The sequence below is a fragment of the Cuculus canorus genome, chromosome 1 (genome assembly GCF_017976375.1).
Source record: "Cuculus canorus isolate bCucCan1 chromosome 1, bCucCan1.pri, whole genome shotgun sequence".
NCBI lineage: Eukaryota > Metazoa > Chordata > Aves > Cuculiformes > Cuculidae > Cuculus > Cuculus canorus.
Genome location: NC_071401.1, coordinates 206,968,461 through 206,992,052, shown reverse-complemented (window position 1 = coordinate 206,992,052; position 23,592 = coordinate 206,968,461). Strand labels below are relative to the sequence as shown.

Sequence of the window (23,592 nt, the reverse complement as noted above, 5' to 3'; positions counted from 1 at the left end):
TGCTACCGTATCTGCTACAGAAACAAATCTCTCCTTGACAAGACTCCTGCACAGGCTGCAGTGAAGGGTCTTGCTTTGCATTCCACCTCTTTCAGTATGACTGCAGGCTGCCAACAAAAAAGGCCATTTTTTCCTCTCTTCCTCCCAGCAAGTTCAATTCAGCAATCCCATGGCCATAGGGAAAGGAGTTTCAGCTACAGTTTAAGCTTAAACATCACTTTTTTTTTGATACAGGTTCAGCTGGAAACAAGCTGCCCAGTTGACCCTGCAGCCACAGAGTGAGGGGGACTGCTGCAAGGCATGCAGCGAGAGTGTGGCTGGTTTGAATCATAGAATCATTTGGTTGGAAAAGACCTTTGAGATCACCGAGTCCAACCATACCTGTCTACTACTAAAACAGATTCCTGAGCACCTCATCTCCCTGTCTTTTAAACACCTCCAAGGATGGGGACTCAACTGTCTCCCTGGGCAGCCTTTGCCATGGCCTGAGAACCCTTTCGGCAAAGAAATGTTTCCTGATGTCTAATCTGAACCTGCCCTGGTACAACTTGAGGCTATCTCCTCTCCTCCTATCATTTGTTACTTGGGAGAAGAGACCAACACCTACCTTGCTTGTGACCTCATTTTAGGCAGTTGTAGACAGTGATGGGGTCTGCCCTGAGCCTTCTTTTCTTCAGGTTAAACAACTTCAGGTCCCTCAGCTGCTCCTCATAAGACTTGTTCTCCAGCTTTGTTGCCCTTCTCTGGACACATTCCAGCATCTCAATGTCCTTCTTGTAGTGAGGGGCTCAAAACTAAACACAGTATTCGAGGTGAGACCTCACCAATGCCGATTACAGGGAAGGTTGATTCCTCTGCTCCTGCTGGCCACACCATGGCTGATGCAAGCCAGGATGCCACTGGCCTTCTTGGCCACCTGTGCACTCTGCTGGATCTTGTTCAGCTGCTGTCAACCAGCACCTCTAGGTCCTTTTCAGCCAGGCAAAGGGAACCTGGACCCCATCTTTGGCAGCAGTTCACAGTTGCACCATCTGTGAGAACACACAAAACCAGGCTGTGGGTTCTTCGCCACCACCTGCTAGTCTACCAGCCTCCTTTGTCAGCCTCATCTGTTGGTCATACCAGACAGAAGCTGTTTGTCCTTGCCTTCTCATGGCAGCACTGGTCAGCCTGCTTCAGATGACCTTTTGCTCAGGGGATTCCATGAAACCACCCTTGCTTGCACAACTCAACACATGAGCATCTTTTCCACCTTCCACCCTTTTGTGACCTATATAAAAGCACTTGTTGCTTTTAATCCTGCCATACAAAGTCCTGCCATGCAAAGTTAATTTTGATTAATTCCATTTGAATAACTACTAAGAAGTGACAGTTGCAATTAAAATATTTACAAATACACGAATCCGTATGATCAGCCGCTAGTCCCTTCCCACCGCAGAGAGCTTGTCTCCAAGTGACATATTGCATTCTCATGTTCAGAACTGTGTTGTCTTTACAGGGTGTGGGACCCCAGGTTCCGAGCAAGTACCAATGGATCACAGAACAGGCACAATACCACAGTATCACAGCATCAGGGCTTGAAAAGAGCCGTGGCTCTGAGTTACCAAAGATGCAGACACTCAAGAAGGGGAGCACAAAGTAGGGCTTTACTTAGATGTGTGACTTGATAGCCCATCTCTACCCTCACAAGCTCTACACAGCAGGACTCCAGCCCTGCACGATCGCCTCTGGGTGCTTCTACAATATGAAAGCTACAGAATGGTTCCAGATATCAGAGAGAACAGTTGACTTCATCTGAAGATAAGAAAATCCTTTGAGCTCCAGGCTTGCCTGGGGTTGGAAGGTACCCATCTCCTCCCAGTGGGATGCTGGGCCATCCTGGCTGGGCAGGGCTCCCCCAGAACCAGCCTCCACACCAGCTCACACAGCTTGGCAAAAGACATTTGCAAGGTGCAAGCTGGGGATGGACAGTGTATCTGGGGCAGGAGAAAGGACTTGCTGCTTCATTTACCTGTGTTATCTCACAAGAGATCACACCCCCTGAACTGTCTGCTTCACTTCGACACTAGATAAAACCATCAAGCTGGGCACAAGACTACAGAGCAAACAAGGCCCAAAATTAAAGTTGATCTGTTCCAGAAGCCTACCTCCATTTTTTTTTAATTGTCTTCTGACAAAGAGCTGGGAGGACAAGGTTCAGAGAACACTCACCCAGGAACCAACAATACTGGCTGGTGCTGGATCAGAAATTAGCTGGGAACAGAGAATGACTTCTTGGCAAACCCATTCCTCACTCCCTCTTTGGGACTGCTCTTCTTTGTGCACACTATCTTACTCTCCCTCTCTTCAACAGAGCAGTTTCCTCTCACATTTACCCCTCTGTTGCTGTGCAGGAGCTACAGTGATATTGCCAGTGGGGGAAAGGGATAAATGAGAAAACTGCAAAGTGTTAAAGCAGCCCTTTATAACAGAGGAAACATTCACTGCTCATAACTGTGTGAAGTCACCGTCTCCAGCATGCTATCAACTGTCTCCTCCCTTTTTAGACACAACCCTGGGATTACACAGACAAGAGGCTGACTACAAATACTCTGTCCAAACCACATCCTTTCACACCTCCCTGGCCACAGAGCCCCTGTTTTGGAAGCATCAGGAATTCTCTAGCATCACAGAAATGAAACTTGATGCTTACTGTGAAAGTTAAGCTAAAAGTTAAACTGAAACAGCAGATTTGAGACTAGTCAGGAATGCTGTAGCTGTGAGAATCTGAAGGGTACAAGGCAGGGTCTGCAAGAGGACACGTCTAATAAAGGATATTATCTCGCCCTTAAACATCACTGAATGTATTTAGTGTATTCACAGCCCCCAAATCAGAGGCCTCAGGCCTGCAACTGGAGCTCCGTTTCTGCCTGGACAGTTATTTGACTAAAATCAGGCTGGTGGGCAGAGGACTCCTCCCTCCTGGCTTGTGTTACAGGGCTGGAGACGAAGGTTTTTCATGGCTGTGTGCACACAGTCACAAGGTTAAGGCAAATTAAGAGGGAAAGTGAGGTTATTCATGGTGCTTATGTTTAAATATATTTATGTTCTAGTGCAAAAGCACTTAGAGAGTAGGGGCCTTTGCTTGTTGCTCTGTGTGGCTCTCCCAGAGGCTCAGACAAATTCAGGCCTCAGCTGGTGAGCAGCCCTGTGCACAGGCTGGCTGTTCAGACCACAAACAGGGCAAACAGTTAGGGTTTGCCACTTCCCTAACAGCTGAAGGGATTAAACAGTTTAAATTCTGTTATTAGTGGTTTGCAGAAAGATCATAGAATCGTTTAGCTTGGAAAGGACCTCAAAGCCCATCCTGTTCCACCCCCCTGCCATGGGCAGGGACACCTCTCACTGGATCAGGTTGCTCAAAGCCTCATCCCACCTGGCCTTGAACACCTCCAGGGATGGGGCAGCCATGACGTCTCTGGCCAACCTCTGCCACTGCCTCCCCACTCTCACAGGAAAACATTTCTTCTTAACATCTCATCAAAATCTCCCCTCTTAGAGCTTAAAACTGTTTCCCCTCATCCTCTCCCTGCGCTCTCTGATAAAGAGCCTCTCCTGGCTTTCCTGCAGGCTGGCTCTGCATTACAGCAGTGGCAAACAGCAAGCAGGCCAAATGATGCCAGTAAGGATTTGTGGCCCCATCTGGATACTGGGTCCAGCTTTGGACCTCCCAGTACAAGAAGCATCACAATAGGAGTGTGTCCAACAGAGGTGATGCTGGGACTGGAGCAGAGCATGAATGAGGAGACACAGAATGAGGCAAATGGGGCTCTAACTGCTGTCATGCAACCATCAAAACAGGGAAGGCAGAGACAGACCCTTTGTGGGCACGTGGCAGAATGGAAAGAGGCAGACTGCACAAGCTGCAGCAAGGAAAGACTGTTAGACAGAAGGAAAAATATTTCCACCCCCAAATGAGTGTGGTGAAACTCAGGAACAGGGACTCAGAGGGATATGGAAATCTCTGGCCTTGGAGATTTCTGAATGTACCTGGCCAGTGTGCTGAGCAACCTGACCTATATTTGAAGTTGGCCTTGCTTTGAGCAGGTGTTGGACTGGAGACCTCCCAGAAGTCCATTCCAGCTAAAGTTTTCCATTATTCCATGGAAAAGCTGCAAGACTGACTTCTTGAATTGCTCTGCCTATTTCACAAGACCACATCTAGGTGCCACGAGTCCCAGGATGAAGGTTTAACACACACACACGTTATCTGCATAAACTCCTTTTGCACTTTTATGCAATTTCCCTGGGCCCCTCCACACAGAGAAGCCTCGCAAAGGAATGTGCGACCACTCCAGAAAGTGAGGCAGTGTTTCATCACCTCACTGAATCACTGAAGCCTTCAATTACACTACGCTTTTACAGTGCAGTAATTAAGGAGCTATAATTTGATCTTCAAGATGATATTGCAGCATGTGTCTATGAAAACATTTGTTTTTAAAAGTCCAACAAAATGTTCTGCCACCAGGAGCACATAATGGTGCCAAAACCAGCCATTATGAAAACCAAACTCTGATGTTTACCCCGCTTTGATTTAAGTCACCAAATAAACAATATCCATGCCAGCCTGTGGGGAATTTGACCCAGTTTCAAAACCCAGGACTGCCTCAATCACCTTCCTCACTCATTCCCATGGCTCTAACGAAGCTGGAGGAAGAGCAGGAGCATCTCTTACTGCTCCAAACCATCCCAGGCTGGGGTGCGAAGGCATGTAATCCCCCTTCAGGCACAAAGAACAAGGGCAGCAGGGAAAAGACCCTGATTGAATCTCTGGCTGAACTTCTGCCCACATACAGCACCTGGAGGTAGAAACTGGGCTGAGATAAATAGAATCATGGAATCATTAAGGCTGGAAAAGAACTCTAAGATCATAAAGTCCAGCCATCAGCCCAACAGACAACAACATTTGCCAGAAATTGGTGGTTTCTACACCACCTGCATGCTTGGAGAAACCATTTCCTAACCCTGAGGGCAACAGAAAACACAATCATCTGCTCATCAGCCTGGGTTTGTCTAAATATCGGTCAGGAGATGATTCACACAGGGTTCAGTTGCTGATAGGGCGCGAGCTGCTTGTAAACACATCCAGGTATCATTATTGGGATCAACACAGATAAAGTGATCTTCAGGTTAACATAAGTAGTAATAGCTTCTTTCACTGGGTGGCCTTGGGAAAGTTCAACATATCAAAACAACATGAATAGATAGCACATGCAGGGATTTAAAAATCAGAGTAAAAGCCAGGCTGACACTGGAGCTGAGGTGGGTTTCCCCGTGCCCAGGAAAAGGCGTTAATCTGGTATTATGGCCTGCAGAAATCCTGGAGGATCAGCCAGTCTCTCCAGGGGATGTAAAGAACACTCCACTCCCAAATTATTCTCACCCTGACGAGCAATAAGGATCCTCTCCTCCTTCCCCCAAGCTGCTGTGGGCTGCGAGCACACATTGCTGGCTCAAGTTGAGCTTCTGTTAGAATGGGTCCAGAGGAGGCTACAAAGGTGATCAGAGGTCTGGAGTACCTCTCATACGAGTACAGGCTGAGAGATTTGGACTTATTCAGCCTGGAGAAGAGAAGGCTTCGAGGAGATCTTATAGTGACCTTCCAGTACCTGAAAGGGGCTACAAGAAAGCCGGGGAGGCACTGTTAAACGAGGCTGGTAGTGATGGGACTAGGGGCAATGGGTATAAACTGGTGAGGGGCAGATTTAGGCTAGACATAAGGAGGAATTTCTTCATGACGAGAGTGGTGAGGCCCTGGCACAGGTTGCCCAGGGAAGCTGTGGCTGCCCCATCCTTGGAGGTACCATAACATCATAGTATACTTAGGGTTGGAAGGGACCTTAAAGATCATCTTTCTCCAAGCCCCCTGCCATTGGCAGAGACATCCCACTAAAGCAGGCTGCCCAAGGCCCCATCCAACTTGGCCTTGAACACCTCCAGGGATGGAGCATCCGCAATCTCCCTGAGCAACCTGTTCCAGTGTCTCACCACTCTAATCGTGAAGAAATTCTTCCTAATGTCCAGTGTAAATCTGCCCCTCTCCAGTTTATACCAGTTCCCCCTGGTCCTACTTCCACAAGCCTTTACAAATAGCCCCTCTCCAGCTTTCCTGTAGGCCCCCTTCAGGTACTGGAAGGTCGCTATAAGATCTCCTCTGAGCCTTCTCTTCTCCAGGCTGAACAGGCCCAACTCTCTCAGCCTGTCCTCGTAGGGAAGGTGCTCCAGCCCTCCAATGGTCTTTGTAGCCCTCCCCTGGACCCGTTCCAATACCTCAATGTCCTTCTTACACTGAGGATTCCAGAACTGGACACAGTATTCCAGATAAGGTCTCACAAGAGCTTAGTAGAAGGGCAGAATCACTTCCCTCAATCTGCTGGCCATACTTCTTTTGATGCAGCCCAAGACACGGGTAGCCTTCTGGGCTGTGAGCGCACATTGCCGGCTCATATCGAGCTTCTCATCGACCAGCACCCCCAAGTCCCTCTCTGCAGGGCTGCTCTCAAGCACATCATCCCCCATCGTGTACTGAAAACAGAGATTGCCCCGACCCAGGTACAGGATCTTACACTTGGCCTTGTTGAACCTCAGGAGGTCCTCAGAGGCCCACTTCTCCAGCCTGTCCAGGTCCCTCTGGATGACATCCTGTCCTTCTGGTATGGCAACTACACCACTAAGCTTGGTGTCATCCGCAAACTTGCTGAGGGTGCACTCAATCTCATTGTCAATATAATTGATAAAGATATTGAACAGCACCGGTCCCAGTACGGACCCCTGAGGGACACCACTTGTCACAGATCTCCATCTGGGCTTTGAGCCATTGACCACTACTCTTTGAATACAACCATCCAATCAGTTCCTTATCCACCTTACCATCTACCCATCAAAACCATATCTCTCCAATTTAGAGAGAAGGAGGTTGTGGGGGACTGTGTCAAAGTCCCCCACAGAAGTCTAGATAGACCACAGAAGTCTAGATAGACCACATCCATCAGTTTACCCGTGTCCACTGCTGCAGTTACCCCATCATAGAAAGCCACCAAGTTGGTCAGACAGGACTTGCCCCTGGTGAAGCCATGCTGGCTGCCATTAATCACCTCCCTGTCCTCTGTGTACTTTAGCATAGCTTCCAGGAGGATCTGTTCCACGATCTTCCCAGGCACAGAGGTGAGGCTGACAGTTCTCAGAGTCGTCTTTTCTACCCTTTTTAAAATTGGGCACAATGTTACCCTTCTGCCAGTCACCAGGGACTTCTCCTGACTGCCATGACTTTTCAGATATCACAGAGAGTGGCTTGGCAACCACATCTGCCAATTCCCACAGGACTCTGGGATGCATTTCATCAGGTCCCATGGACTTATGTAAGTTCAGGTTCCTCAGGTGTTCACAAAACTGATCCTCCTCTACTGTGGGAGGGGGCCTACCCCCTGGTCACCATCTTGCTGTCCCGTGACCCAGGAGGGATCAAGGCCAGGTTGGACAGGCCTTTCGCAGCCTGATTCAGTGGAAGGTGTCCCTGTCCATGGCAGGGGGGTGGAAATAGATGGGCTTTATGGTCCCTTCCAACCCAAATTATGCTATGATTCTACGATCCTCATCCACCAGCACCGCAAGCCCTTCCTATGCAGGGGATTCCTCCCTCGAGAAGGGCGAGGGGATCCCCTCAGGCTGAGAGAAGGCCTTGAAGGGGGAGGAAAACACGACGCAGGAAAGGTGAGCTCAGGGTTTCCCTGACCAGGAGGGACCGCGGCTCCTACCGGCTGCAGGACGCGGCCTCCCGGTCCCCGCTGTCCCCCTGTGGCGAGCGGGGGGCGCTGACCCTGCCCCGTCTCCGCCTCGGCGGTTTCTGCGCTGCGGGCTCGGCCTCCATGGTGAAAAATGGCGCCGACAGCAGCGGCGAAAGCGGCGGTTTGAAAATGGCGGCGGTGGCGGCGGCGGCCAATTAGCGCAGGGGGCGGGGCGTGTTGCTAGGAGACCAGCCCCCTTCTCGCCTCTACCAATCAGCGGCGGGAAATGTTGCGAAGAGCCCCGCCCCAAACACGCTTCTACCAATGAACGACGGGCGTGTTCTTAAGAGGACGGCGAGAATTCTTCTAAGAGACACGCCCCTTCGCGTCACGGCCAATCAGAGGCTAGGCATTGTCCCCGGAGCCACGCCCCTTCTCTCCCCGGCCAATCAGTGACGTGGGCAGGGCTTGTTGCTAGGAGACGCGCTCACACTCCTGGGCTGGGGGCAAAAGGAGGGGGGAGCAAGGGTTGGGGAAACTGAGGCAGGGAGCCATTGTGCTGTCATGTTCATCCCTGTTCTCCCACCCATCATCCTTCCCTTCTGCCTCATCATATAATCCTTTGATTGGGAAAGACCTTTGGGATCGTTGAGTCTCAGCTGTAGCTGTTCATGAATAAAACATAGAAGCACAGAATCACAGAATGGTTGGAAGGGACCTCAAAGCCCATTCAGTTCCAACTCCTCTGCCATGGGAGACACCTCTCACTGGACCAGGCTGCTCAAAGCTCCATACACCCTGGCCTTGAACACCTCCAGGGATGGGGCAGCCATGATTTCTCTGGGCAACCTGTGCCAGGGCCTCACCACCCTCATCGTGAAGAAATAGTTAATCACAGAATTGCTTGGTTGGAAAAGACCTTTGAGATCATTGAGTCCAACCATACCTATCCACTACTAAACCAGATACCGGAGCACTTCATCTACCCGTCTTTTAAACCACCTCCCTGGGCAGCTTCTGCCAGGGCCAGAGAACCCTTTCCATGAAGAATTTTTTCTTGATGTCCAATCTGAACCTGCCCTGGAGCAACTTGAGGTCATTTGCTCTTGTTGTATGACCTGTCACTTGGGAGAATAGACCAACACCCACATCGCTACAACCTCCTTTCAGACAGTTGTAGACACTGATAAGGTGTCCCCTCAGTCTCCTTTTCTCTAGGCTAAACAACCCCAGCTCCTTCAGCCATGTCCTGGCACAAAACTACTGTTTAAATCATTTGCAGCTGGTCTTCAGTTCTGATATTGATGGAGAAAAGCAGATGTCTTGGCCAGACAGATATTGATGAGCAAACTGCAGAACCTCTGCCTTGAAAAGAGATTGCAAACCTGCACGTTCCTCCTGTCCCACTTTGGGATAAAGCAGTGCCTCGAACAAGACACTGGGTGAAAGTTTAGGCATACTCAGGTGAGGGGATTAGCTGGAAACTTGTCCCACTTGGCTGAGGGTTTTCCTTTCCTCTGTTTCAGCCCTTTCCCTCTGTGGCAAGTGGCTGTCATGGAGGGGATTGGGGTCTTCTCCTTCGTGGGGTGTCAGCCCCAAGTCTTCCGGTAAGCAAGGGTGAGTTACGGTTTATAGAGTCATAGAATCATCAAACCATCATATCACAGAATCATAGAATGGCTTGTGTTCAAAGGGACCTTAAAGATCATCTAGTTCCACCCCCCTACCATGGGCAGGGACACCACCTACTGATAAGGTTGCTCAAAGCCTCATCCAACCTGGCCTTAAACATCTCCAGGGATGGGGCAAACTGTTCCTGTGCCTCACCACCCTCATGGGGAAGAACTTTTGACGTCTAATTTCTTAGTGTCTAATCTCTTAATGTCTAATCTAAATCTTCCCCCTTCCAATTTAAAGCCATTCCCCTTCATCCCATCACTCCAGGCCCTTGTAACAAGTCCCTCTCCAGATTTCCTGGAGCCCCTTCAGGTACTGGAAGACTGCTCTAAGGTCTCCTCGGAGCTTTCTCTTCTCCAGGTTGAACAACCCCAACTGTCTCAACCTGTCATGCTGAGAGAAACCCATAAAACCCCCACAGATGTACAAGGCGTTTCACTGACTTGGCTATATTTTAGTAATGAACCTGAAATGGATCCTTCAGGGACACTAAAACACAAGTCTAGCTTTTCAAGTGGAATCTGCAGCTTGATTCAGAAAAGTAGATGCCCCCTCTTTAAGCTGAAGACATCAGCCTGCCAAAAAAGTTTAACGTAACCATATGTGGGACAAAGATTTGAAGTTGGGCTTCTATTTTGAAAGATACCATTGGGATGGGAAAAAGATTAAGCGTACGGGATACACCGGGTTTACTCTCGGCAGAGTCTGCCAGAGAAGCCGGACTCAGCAAGGATCTTATGCCAAAGCTAAAGGAATTAATTTTGCTTATTTTATTCCGGTGCAGACTTAACGTGACAAAACTGTGGAGTTTCTATTTTTGTTCAAACCTAAACACTTTCGCAAGTTGTGTTGCCTCACTTGATATTTCATTTATATTGGCTTACATTTACTGATAAGAAATTCATATGCTTTATCTCTACCAGCCAAGTTCTTTTCAGTCCTTTTTGAGAGCTGTCTCCTACCCGAGACATCTCTCAGCTAGACCCTGGTTTCTGCAGCAACCATACACAAATTGGTGTGTCCTCCTGGGTTTGGAGAACTTCCAGTCTTTCAAGACCTCCTGTTTTTTTCATTCTGTTGTGCCTGCAGCTACATCCCTGAGCACTTCGTCCGTTCCCAGTACAGTAGGCAGCGAGCCAAGGTCTTATCAAATGGCTTTTCCATCTAGTTGGAGTACTCGGCGCAGACATTGTTGATCTAAGAGATGCTTGTGGCAGGTCCTCTCTACTGAAGCTATGGGTATGTAGATCACCAGGGCAAAGCATATCTGAGGATGTGGTCACCAGATATGTCTCTCTTGGTGCAGTCAATACTGATGGCTCTATTAAACAGATCTGGTGGGAGATCAGATCATCAACCCATCAACAAGTTCAAGTGGGATGATGGGTATCCAGGTTGTGGCAGGTGGTGCCATAGATCTGTGACGTGGCCTTCTTGTCTCCTGTGGAGCCTGAGTGCTCCAGTGTGGGGTGGGAGGTCAACATGGAACTGCCTATGGAAGGTGGCAGGTCTCCTTGCCTTCCAGCTGATTTGCAAAGCTACAACTTGGATCTGAAAGACCAGGAACCACTGCAGCATCCACCAGTCAGCAGGCGTTAGAAGGGGGCTCTGGGAGACTGCTACAGATGAGTTTTCAATCCAAATGTAGATTTTTGGAGGCCACACTTAGAGTCATAGAATAATAGAATATTAGAATAATAGAATGGTTTGGGTTGGAAGAGACCTCAAAGATCATCCAGATCCAATCATGGGCATGGACACCTCCCACTAGATCAAGCTGCTCAAGGCCCCATCCAACCTGAGCTGGAACACTTCTAGGGATGGGGCATCCACTTCATTTGGAGTCAATCACAATTGGATAGATCTGTGGCCAGACTGGGGAGGGAACTGTACCCTGAAATATGACCTCAAGAAGAGTTGTATCTCCTTGGTTTTGAGCTCTATTGCACCCATTCATCTCTACCTTTCAGTTACATCTTCAAGACAATCTTCATCGATCTTCAAGTAGCACAAATGTGACAGCACTCAGACTGCCTTCACTCTGCACCCATCATACTTTATCTGCCATTTTGGAAGACAAAGGGCAACCTCGAAGTATGGGCTTTCAGAAGAGGGAAGGACCTCTCATTGTGGGCCACAGAGTGAACATCGTAGGAAAGGTGAGAAGCCAGTCTAGCTTGCAGACTCTTTTCATGTCTCTTGTAACTCTCTTTATTTGATTTCCACTGATTTTTGGAATGGGTGGATGCTCTGGACAGCTGCTCCCCCAGTCCTCTCTCAGTAATGAAGGACCCAGAGGAGCTCATTCATTTTCTTGGTTATGGGAACAGGGTCTTGTGGTTGGACCCTAAGTTTGAGGCAGAACTGCACTGTCCATTTGCACACCACTCTGCCTGGCGAAGGTGGAAATGCAGAACTCTTGAGGTGGACCAGGGAAGAGGCAAACCAAGATGCTCTGTGAAAGAAACCTTTTCAGTTTCCATTCGCTGCTGAGAGGCAGTAGCAACTAAAATGATTTCATCAGAGGATCCAGAAGCTGCACAAGAAAATCCTTCCTGATGCTAAAGAACAGGTCCAGAAGAGGGCTGTGAAGGCGATGCAAGGGCTGGAGCATGTCTGCTACGAGGACAGGCTGAGAGAGTTGGGGTTGTTCAGCCTAGAGAAGACTCTGGGGAGACCTTAGAGTGGCCTTCCAGTACCTGAAGGGGCTCCAGGAAATCTGGAGAGGGACTTTTTACAAGGACATGTAGTGATAGAACAAGGAGAAATAGATTTAAATTAAAAGGGGAAATATTTTGACTAGACATTAGGAAGAACTTCCCAATGAGGGTGGTGAGGCACTGGCACAGGTTGCCCAGGGAAGTGGTGGCTGCCCCTTCCCTGGAGGTGTTCAAGGCCAGGTTGGATGGGGCCTTGGGCAGCCTGATCCAGTGGGAGGTGTCCCTGTCCATCCAGTTGGAACTGGATGTTCTTTATGGTCCCTCCTAACCCAAACGATTCTATGATTCTAAGGAGATCTGCATCTCACTCATTCCTCCCTCCCTCTGCCATATAGCAGTGCGTGTCAAACTGAAGACGTCGTGCCCAAGGGGTTTCCTACTTCTCATCACAAGGCAAGCGCTAGGCAGGAAGGATACATGACTCTGTTAATCAGCCCATGAGCAAGGGTCTTCAGCTGGACACACCCTGTGCCTTGTTCCCCTGACTTATACATGAGACTTCCCAGCTGCATAGCTCTGATAACTGCTACTCCTGTGCTTTATGTGCTCACCAGATCTTGGAATTTCAATAAGTGCAAGTGGATTTAGGATGCTATATAAAGATATTATTTCAAAGTCAGGCATTTAGCTCAACGCTGGTTGGTACTACCAACCTCTTTCATGATAGTCTGGACAGAAGCTCTGTCTTGCTTCAGGCTGATCCTGACTTGATGGCTGGGTCCCCAGTAGTGCCTGATGCTGTTTACACCAATGAAGATGGATTCGGGCAGCTCAGTGCCCATCAAGGCAAGTCATGATTGAAGGTTATACCCACAAGTTATTTGTGAGACCTCATGAGTGGTGCACAACTGGAATTACTGACAGAGCACAGCCTCTCAGGGGCTTGCTAAGAGGGTGGTGAGAATCCCGCTGATGCTCCAGCATCTACCTGCTTGCAAGTGTTGTCAGGGACTGCAAAACAGTTTCACTGTGTTTTCAGAAGGTCATGATGCTCCAGGAGAAATTCTAAGTTTGAGCTTTTCTCCATAGTTCATAGAATCATAGAATGGTTTGGCTTGGAAGGGACCACAAAGGTCATCTACTTTCAAACCCCCTGCCATAGGCAGGGACACCTCCCACTGGATCAGGCTGCTCAAATCCCCATCCAACCTGGCCTTCAACACCTCCAGGGATAGGGCAGCCACAGCTTCCCTGGGCAATGTGTACCAGTGCTTCACCACCCTCATCAGGAAGAATTTCTTCCTAATGTCTAGTCTAAATCTTCCTCCTTCCAATTTAAAGCCATTCCCCCTTGTCCTATCACTACAGGCCCTTGTGAAAAGCCGCTCTCCAGCTTTTCTGTAGCTTCTTCAGGTACTGGAAGCTGCTCTAAGGTCTCCCTGGAGCCTTCTCTTCTCCAGACTGAATAACCCCAACTCTCTCAGTCTATCCTCATAGCAAGTGTTGTGGTCCTCGCATCATCTTCATGGCCCTCTTCATCTTTGGGGCCAGAAGAGATTTTGTTCAAAGGAGGGCTTTTTCCTGCTAGACTTCCTCCTCCCCACCCTCAGCAAGGAGTAGTAGAGATTCTATCGACCTAAACATCTGTCTTGTTAGGACTATTCCCTTTTGGAAAGGTTTTTGGGATTAGGCAGGGGATTAGTAACACATGCATTAGGCACTTGTGGTTCTCAAACAAGCAGATGTAATTAGGGAAAGACTAAAGCATGCTTCATTGACACTGATCTTTTTTGGCATTCAAAGCGTCAAGTTCTGTTGTAGAATTCTATACACTTGGCACTGTTGCTCATTTAAACACTTACATGGCTTCGAAAGTAGTCATCTGGAGGATTCAAGGCAGCTTAGACATTTATAGTGCTGTAAAACCTTAGGCCATAAATTGCACATGATTAGGGCGTGTGTCACCATCAGTATTTAGAGCCATTTAAAAAAACCCAAACCCTATCTTATAAAGCAACCTAGAAAATAAGAGCCAGAAAGCAGCATAAAAATTGCCCTTGCATTCCAGGTAGTCAACAAGCGTCAAGCTAGATAATACATGTGGTTCACAGCCATGACAGGAATGCTGCCAGTGACACCATCAACTCATGAAAGGTTTCAGAGCTCTTCTGTGAGGCTTACGAGATATCCATGCTGGCCAAGCTGCTGCTGGAAACCTTGAGTGATGCATTTCCCAACTCTTGCTCTCCATTGATTGATTTCTGTCCAGAACTGATTCCTTTTAGAAAGAAATAAATCAGGCAAATTAGTTGGGATTATCCAAGCCAATCTGCTCTTCAGATCTCACTCCTTGCACCTTATACAAACATTATAGTTGGACCTTGCTTATGTTTTGTCTCAGCCAGAGAACTGGCCAATATGAAAAAGGCTGTTTTAATAGTAGTCCAGTCCTGTGTCTGTTCTTACAGTGCATTCCAGCTTTCAGAATGATAGAATCAGAGAATGGTTTGGGTGGAAGGGAGCTCAAGGATCATCCAGTTCCATGCCCCTGTCATGGGCAGGGACATCGCTCACTGGATCAGGCTGCTCAAAGCCTCATCCAGCCTGGCCTTGAACACCTCCAGGGATGGGGCAGCCATGATTTCTCTGGGCAACCTTGGCCACTGTCTCCCCAACCTTACGGGAACAAGTTTCTTCTTAAGATCTCATCTCTATTTCCTCTCTTTCAGCTTAAAACTATTCCCCGTCATCCTATCCCTGATGAAGAGCCCCTACCTGATAAAGAGCCCCTCCCCAGCTTTCTTGTAGCCCCCCTTCAGTACTGGAAGGCTGCTATAAGGTGTCCTTGGGGCTTTCTCTTCTGCGGGCTGAAGAACCCCAGGCTGAAGAACCCCAACTCTCTCAGCCTGTCCTCCTGTCCTCGTATGGGAGGGACTTCATCCCTCTAACCATGAAGAAGATGAAGGAAAAAGTGTTCTGCTTTTACATCTCCAAAACAGTTCTGTAAGTAGGCTTAGTGACATCAATTATCATTGTCAGAGATTTAAGACCATGAGAAAAACCTGGTGAACTGCAAGTAATCAGAATTGTGAGTCATCTGTTAGCTTTGTCTGTGGCAATGGGAAGGGCTCTTGCTCAAAACTTCTTTGCACAGCTCATCACAGTAGGGGAACGCGTCTCTTGCTACAACATTATGATGCCCTTTTGACACCGCTATGGGTTTGATTTTAGCAGCTCCGAAACAATCCTTTTCCATAAGGGAGCAGGGATATGTGCAGGAATGAGAAGATTCCATGCAGCCAAGAACAGCTTGGACAATCGAATGTGTTTCCGTATCTTTTCCAGCCATGCAACAGATCTCTGTACACCACACATTCCAATGAATCCAAATAATTTAAGGGAAGCCTCTGTGCTGCAATCTGATTTGTCTAAAATTCCTCATGCAAAGCTTCAGTTTTCAACCCCACTAAAGGCTATGTTGATAGCTCTGACCTTAAACATGTAGGGAAGCACTAAGGCTGACTTAGACTGGTCATGAAGAGCAAGAAAAGCAAGAGCTTTTCTAATCCTGTCTTTACTCCGGATGCTTCCCACGTACAGATAGGTGGGAAGGAAAAGTCTCACTGAGAAGGATCCTTCATAGAGGGTCAATAATCAGTGCTGAAATACAGTTCTGTGGTGAGGACTAACAGCAATGTCCTGGTGAATGATGGGGATTTTGGCTCAGACACTTTGATTAAAATGAAAACTTGCAAAACTGGTAGTAAGGTCAGCTACTGAGAGAGCAGAGAGCTGCTAGGATCCTCTGCTGAACCAGATAAAATCACTTTAGTGGCAGAGAGAGAGACAGCACGCAGTTTCTTTGAGAAACACCTCTTGGCTGTTGAGATGGTTTCAGCTTTGTAGACAGGGAAATGCAGGAGAGAGATCAAGAAGAAAAAAAATGGGCATTGGAAAGATGAAAACAAGTCAGGCAGTGGAAGATTAGTTACTTGGAGTCCTGCTGAACAAATTGAAAGTAAAAGCTTTTGTGAGCTGACGCAAACATTGGACAATCTTCAAGGGCACGAAACAAATCCATTGATTGTTGGACAATCTTCAAGGGCAGGGAAATCCATTGAGGGTTACTGAGTATGTACAAACCACATGCAGTTCGGAAAATCCCCGAGCTGAATAAAAAATGGGGAGAGACTTGAGAGGATATGTTATATCCATTTTCCCAGCTCTTTACACTTGTCCGTGCAGCTGTTTGTGGCCACAATTGGGAGTGAAGCACCAAGAGGCAGACCTTTGCCTGACATCTTACGACCACACTGGAGCCCATTCAAGAATGTAGGTCCATCTTAGAATAGAATAGTAGAATGCTTTGTGCTGGAAGTTTGCTCAAAGCCCTTCCAGTTCCAACCCCTCTGCCACGGGCAGGGACACCTCTCACTGGACCAGGCTGCTCAAAGCTCCATCCAACCTGGCCTTGAAGACCTCCAGGAATGCGGCAGCCACGACTTCTCTGGGCAACCTGGGCCAGGGCATCACCATTCTCATCAGGAAGAATTTCTTCCTAATATCTAATCTAAATCTTCCTCCTTCCCATTTAAAGCCATTCCCCCTTGCCCTATCAGTCCAGGCCCTTGTAAAAAGTCCCTCCTCAGCTTTCCTTCAGGTACTAGAGGACCACTCTAATGTCTCCCCAGAGCCTTCTCTTCCTCAAGCCGAACAAGCCCAACTCTCTCAACCGGTCCTCATATGGGAGGTGCTCCAGCCCACTGATCATCTTCATAGCCTCCTCTGGACCTGTTCCAACAGATCCATATCCTTCTTCTGTTGGGGATTCCAGAAGTGGACACAGTACTCCAGGCGAAGTCTCATGAGAGTAGAAGGGCAGAATCCCCTCCCTCACCTTGCTGGCCGTACTTCTTTTGATGCAGCCCAAGACACGGTTGGCCTTCTGGGCTGCACACGTTGCCAGCTCATGTCGAGCTTCTCATCCACCAGCCACAGGGCTGGTCTCAATCACGTTGTCATCTTGAAGTGGCTTTAGAATAAAACTTTTCCTTAAAGCGTATACTTCCTTACTGCTAAGGCAATTAAAGGGAGAAGAGTAGAAATAACCCTTTGGAACAGGAGAATAAATAAAAATATATCCTCATGTTGCTTGCTATCACTGCATCCTAACCTCACCGCAAAAACCCAAACCCCACAGCTGGTTCCTATCTGCTTTAGGGAATGCAGAGGAGAATCACAGCTGTGCAGACACAAATAAAGAGATGGTGCTTTCTCCACCCTCAGTTATGGGATTAGCTTTCAGGCAGAGCTGGTTGGGGGAATTCTGCTGGAGCTGTATTCTGCTCAAATATGCAGTTCTACTCCAATTGAGCTGTCTAGCAGAATGGGATGGCTTTGCCAGGGTTTTTAGTGGGAAAGAAAAATGAAGGGAGTGGGGAAGAATATGGATTGTCAAAACATCCCATCCTAATAGCCTTGAAATGAAGGTTTTCAGTTTTAATCACTTTTTGCTCTAATTTTTGCCTTACAGTGGAGAGTGTTGGAAGTTTCTCCTGATGTCAAATGCTTATTTTTACAGCTCTGTATTAATAATTTACTTTTGTGGCAAGTTTAATTCTTTTTTTTTGCAAGCCTCTCTGAATGGATCCCCATGTATCCAAATGGCTCCACTGTTGTATGCTGCAAGGATGTGTTTGCAGATGGAGCCTGGCTGAAGTACCTGGACTACAGTGTCCAGTTCTGGAATTCCCAGTAGAAGAAGGATGTGGAACTGTTGGAATGGGTCCAGAGGAGGCCATGGAGATGATCCAAGGACTGGAGCACCTCTGCTATGAGGACAGGCTGAGAGAGTTGGGGTTGTTCAGCCTGGAGAAGGGTAGGCTCTAGGGAGACCTTAGAGCAGCTTCCAGTACCCAAAGGGGCTCCAGTAAAGCTGGGGAGGAACTTTTTCCAAGGGCTTGGAATGCTAGGATGAGGGGGAATGGCTTTTAATTGGAAGGGGAAAGATTTAGACTAGACGTTAGGAAGAAATTCTTCCTGATGAGGGTGGTGAGGCACTGGCACAGGTTGCCCAGGGAAGCTGTGGTTGCCCCATCCCTGGAGGTGTTGAAGGCCAGGTTGGATGAGTCCTTGAGCAGCCTGGTGTAGTAGGAGGTGTCCCTGCCCACGGCAGGGGTTGGAACTGGATGGGCTTTAAGATTCCTTCCAACCTAAACCAGTCTATGATTCTACGAAGGAAAACCTGTACTTTGGAGGAAGCGGTATCCTGCTTGTATCCTTCACGTGCACAATGCAGAAAAGGCTGATGGGCAGACCGGAGAAGGAGCAGCATAAAACCAAACCCTGCACGGTCAGAAAGACACACAGTGAAATACTAGAGATATGCAGGCTAATGCTTGGATAAATCATCTCTGGTTATCAGTAACAGATGCCTCAGCTGAGTTTGGGGCCTCGCTGCATGATAGATAAAGGCTAACCACTATCAGCAACAACGCTTCAAAGTCAGCCCTGGCAAACCTAAATTAGGGCAGCAGTGGCCTGGGGCCTCCCTACAAGGAGAAGTGTGATTGTGCAGAGGACAATAAGTGGGTGCCCTCTGGAGATTCCTCATTTCCTCATTGGACATGAGGCTGAAGGCCATGCAGCAAAATTTCCAAAGCCACCATGTGATGGCCACCATGTGATGGCTACTAAAGCTCCTGAGGGTCGCAGTGGCCTTGTGAGATGTGTGCTCACTGCTGGCTGAGCTTTGGGAACCGCTGACACAGGGCAGATTCCTTCTTTCAAAGGCTTGGTCGTGGCTAGCGGTGTTAAGTATTCCTCTCTTGTGAGAACTCATCTGGAGTACTGTGTCCGGTTCTAAAATCCTCAGCGTAAGAAGGAGATGGACCTGTTGGAATGGGTCTGGAGGAGGGCTACAAAGATGATCAGAGGGCTGGAGCACCTCTGCTATGAGGACAGGCTGAGAGAGTTGGGGTTGTTCAGCCTGGAGAAGAGAAAGTTCTGAGGAGATCTTACAGCAACCTTCCAGTACCTGGAAGTGCTACAGGACAGCTCTAGAGGGACTGTTCATAAAGACTTATGGTGATAGGACGAGGGGGCAGGAGGTATAAACTGGAGAGGGGCAGATTTAGGTTCGATATAAGGAAGAATTTCTTCACCATGAGAGTGGTGAGACACTGGCACAGGTTGCCCAGGGAAGTTGTGGCTGCCCCATCCCTGGAGGTGTTCAAGGCCAGGCTGGATGAGGCCTTGGGCAGCCTGATCTGGTGGGATGTCCCTGCCCACAGCAGTGGGCTTGGAACAAGATGGTCTTTAAGGTCCCTTTCAACCCAAACTTCTGATTTTATGATTCTAAGTGGGACAAGACCAAGTCACTGGGGCGATCCCATTAATGATGGCAATGGCTTTATTCCTATGGAGGACAACAGAGTCAGATGGAGACCTGCTGGGGAACAGGATCTGGTGGTTCAGGCTAAAGCAGAGCACGAGATCTCCAGGACTGTTGTTCTGCATATTTGGCTAGTGCTGGATTCACTTGAAAAGACAACAACTGCCTTCAGGGGGTTGAGGGTGTGGAAAGTTGGCAGCTATTGCTCCCCAAAAATGGCATAATGAGAGCCGGTGGCTGGAACCTGCTACCAGGGAAATTCACATGTGAAACGGGAAGCAAGTTTAACTGAGTGAACAATTAAACATGGGAGCAAATGATTTCTGAAACTGCAGATTTTGGAACTACAGGAATCACTATTTTTTTCAGTTCAGCCAACAAACCAAAAATAGCAAAAAATCCCACATTTGACTCAGCCTGAAGCAAAGTAAGATTATTTTTCCCCCTCACTTTTTCCTGCTTCAGCAGAATCAACAATTAATATTGAATGAAATATTTTCTTTTCCCAGGAACAAAATCTTCTGATTTCATGGAGCCACCTCTAACAAAGGCAAGTGGTTGGCCTGAAAGGTGAGAAGTGATGCATTCTCCCACAGTGGACACTTTTAAGGCTCAGCTTGACAGGGTTCTGGGCCATCTCATTGAAACTATAGATCACCTAAAACGTTGGGCCAGATGATCCCTGAAATCCCTTCCAACCTGGCATTCTGTGATATAAGTGTCATTCTCCAAAGCAGCACAACATAAGCAGTCACTTCTCTGTCCTTCAGAGGCCTGGTGAGTCAAGTGCTTGCACAGAGAGTGGCCACAAATCAATTCTCCTCTCCATTTCAGGACACTTGTCCAGCATGTTTTGGGATACCACATCCTCATGGGTAAGGATTTGCTCCATAGAGGTGGACAGCAGTTGGTGCCAGATGACATGCTTGAGGACAGCAACAGGAAGACCAGGGAGAGCAGGGAGGCAATATTTAGGACATGGGAGTGGGAAGAAGGAGGCAGCAGCTGTAAAAAGGCAGGGAGCTGCCACACCAGGTCCTCTGGGAGTGTGGTCTCTGTCCTTGCCGATGCTGTTCTAAATATGGCTTGGAGCTGAGATTGCAGGCAGGTTGTCTGCAGTCCAACCGCCAGCCCAATACCACTGTGCCTACTCACTCATGTCCTGGAGTGTCACATCAAGGTGTTTTTTCAACACCTCCAGGGATGAGGGCTCCACTATTTCCCTGGGCGGCCTCTTCTAGAGCTTCACCACTCTTTCCGTAAATTTTCTCCTAATGTCTAGTCTAAATCTCCCCTGATGCAACTTGAGCCCACCAGATTATAGTAATTCTCTCTGTTGCTTTCCATTTCCCTAGTAAGACAGAAATTAAACCCCCAAATTTATGACTTGGCGTTTACCAAAAGCACATCATTTAGTGAATAAATGCTTTGTGCTCTAAACTGCTCGAGCTCTTCATTTTTTGTTTTCTAATTAAGGAAGAGATGCCTCTTGGAAAGAATCATATAATGGTTTGCATTGGAAGAGACCTTAAAGCTCATCCAATTCCAAACCCCCTGCCATGGGCAGGGACACCTCCCACTAGTTCAGACTCCCCAGGATCCCATCCAACCTGTCCCTGAACGCTTCCATGGATGAGGCATCCACAACTTCCCTGGGGAGGCAGAGAAGATCTTGCCTGATCAGCAGGCTTTGGTGCACACGTTTTGGGAGGTTCTTGGTTTAGACCAGAAGTGAATGGCTTCCCTAAAAGCAGAGGGCCACCTTTATTCCCAGCAGACATTTGGAGGCCACACTGCTGACACAGTGTTTACATGATGCCCTGTCTAGCAAAAGATCCCTGCCTGACCCAATTACAGCTGAATTCCCTCACTTCCAGAACATGCGTAGCCTTGTGACCAACCTGCTTGGCTTGAATTCCCTAAACCCATGGCATAGCCCCGAGCAGGAACAAGGTACTGCTCCCATCTGCCCACAGAGCAGAGGTTAGGCTGAACCTGCCAGTGAAGAAGAGCTCTTCCATAGGTGCCTTCCTCTTGCAGGTCAGCTTATTTCTTTGTCCATCAAGGCTGCAGTCTTGTCCCCATATCTTGGCAGGACTGAGGGATGACCATCCACACTCTCCAGGTTCAGCTTAGCCCATATATGGTGCTAACAATCTAAAAGGAAATACAGCTTCTTGAGAGAAATTGACCCTTTGGCTGGGATGTTTTTACCATCAGGTTGGTGGATACAGGACCTTGGTGAGATGGTTAACTTTATCTCCAAAAATACCTTGAGGTCAACTTAAACAGACTGCTGGAGGACTTGTGTGGGTGAGTTTTGAATATATTCAAGGATGAAAATTCCCCCGTCTTTACATTCCTGCTTCAATGTCATAGAATCATAGAATCATAGAATCATTAAGGTTTGAAAAAATCTCTAAGATCATCCAGTCCAACCATCAGCCCAACACCACCATGCCTACTAAACCATGTCACAAAGTGCCATGGCTAAATATAAAACACAATGCAGGTGTCCACCATTTCCCTGGGCAGCCTCTTCCAGTACTTCACCACTCTTTCCAGAAAGGATTTTTTTCTAATATCCAGTCTAAACCTCCCTTGATGCAATTTCATAGAATCATAGAATAGATTGGGTTGGAAGGGACCTTAAAGATCATCCAGTTCCAACCTCTTGCCATGGGCAGGGACATCCCACTAGATCAGGCTGCCCAAGGCTCTGTCCAATCTGGCCTTGAACACCTCCAGGGATGGGGCAGCCACAGCTTCCCTGGGCAACCTGTGCCAGTGTCTCACCACCCTCATGGTGAAGAAATTCTTCCTTATACCAAGCCTAAATCTGCCCCTCTCCAGTTTATATCTGTTCCCCCTCGTCCTATCACCACAAGCCTTTATGAATAGTCCCACTCCAGCTTTCTTGTAGCCCCTTCAGGTACTGGAAGGTCGCTATAAGATCTCCTCAGAGGCTTCTGTTCTCCAGACTGAACAAGCCCAACTCGCTCAGTCATTTCCTCTCATTCTCTGATGTCTGACCACCTTCACAATGATCTTGAAAGGTCTCCACTTCTCGAGGATGAACAAGCCCACTTACCTTTTCCATCTGTGTTTTGTACCCCGAATCTGACCCGCTTGGCAGTCTACACTGGACTTGCTCCAATATACCAATGTACTGGTCAGCTCAAACTGGTCCCAGTCAGCAGAGAGGGTCTCACAAATGCTGAAGAGAGGAAAAAGTCCTCCTTGACTGCCTGACTGCAACTGTGCTGGTACAATCTCTGACATGATTGTCTTCTCCAGCCTTCTCCAGCCCCAGAACTATCAGTCTGTTGCAACTATGGCTGAACCAAAGGTCTGGGAGCTTTTAAATGGAAGAATGAAGAGGTAAATAAGGGTATTAGTAAACAAGTTACCACTAACCATTCTGCTGCTAAACCACACAGGTGCTACTGAGACTTAAGGGCAGATCCAGAGCAGTCTTAAAGATGTACCTATCCATATCTGAGGAGACCTTAGAGCAGCCTTCCAGTACTGGAAGGGAGCCTACAGGAAAGATGGGAATGGGCTCTTGATCGGGGAATTCAGGGACAGGATGGGGAGGAATAGTTTTAAGCTGAAAGAGAGGAGAATTAGATGAGATCTTAGGAAGAAATGTTTTCCTGTGAGGGTGGGGAGGCCCTGGCACAGGTTTCCCAGAGACATTGTGGATGTCCCCTCTATGGAGGTGTTCAAGGTCAGGTTGGATGGGGCTTGGAGCAACCTGATCCAGTGGGAGGTGTCCCTGCCCATAGCAGTGGGGCTGCAACTGCGTAGGCTTTGAGGTCCTTTCGAACCCAAACCATTCTATTATTCTATCATCTGCAGGATGGGGCCAAAACTGGCTTATAGTCTTATGTCAGCTCTTGGCTGAAGGACAAACAAACCCTGGTGAGGCAAAGGGAAGGTCTGAGCCTACACCTGGATGTCCCAGAGGTGCAAAAGTCAGCACATTCCCATGAAGGTCAGGGAGCATCCAAAACAAAGACCAAAAATTGCAGGATTGTGTCTAAAAATAGACAAGATAAAGTGTATCAGTGGCGGTGCTCTGAGTAATGATAAGGGG

General features: G+C 48.1%; 1 protein-coding gene across 1 annotated transcript in view; it reads right to left on the bottom strand.

The window, feature by feature from the left end:
* Window positions 1–7,924, bottom strand: part of NET1 (neuroepithelial cell transforming 1) — a 76,858-nt gene extending 68,934 nt beyond the window's left edge. The window contains exon 1 of the mRNA XM_009563387.2: window positions 7,794–7,924. Coding sequence (XP_009561682.2) covers window positions 7,794–7,906 — 113 coding nt within the window. The 5' untranslated portion in view covers window positions 7,907–7,924. The remainder of the gene's footprint in view (window positions 1–7,793) is intronic.
* Between the last annotated feature and the right edge of the window lie 15,668 nt (window positions 7,925–23,592).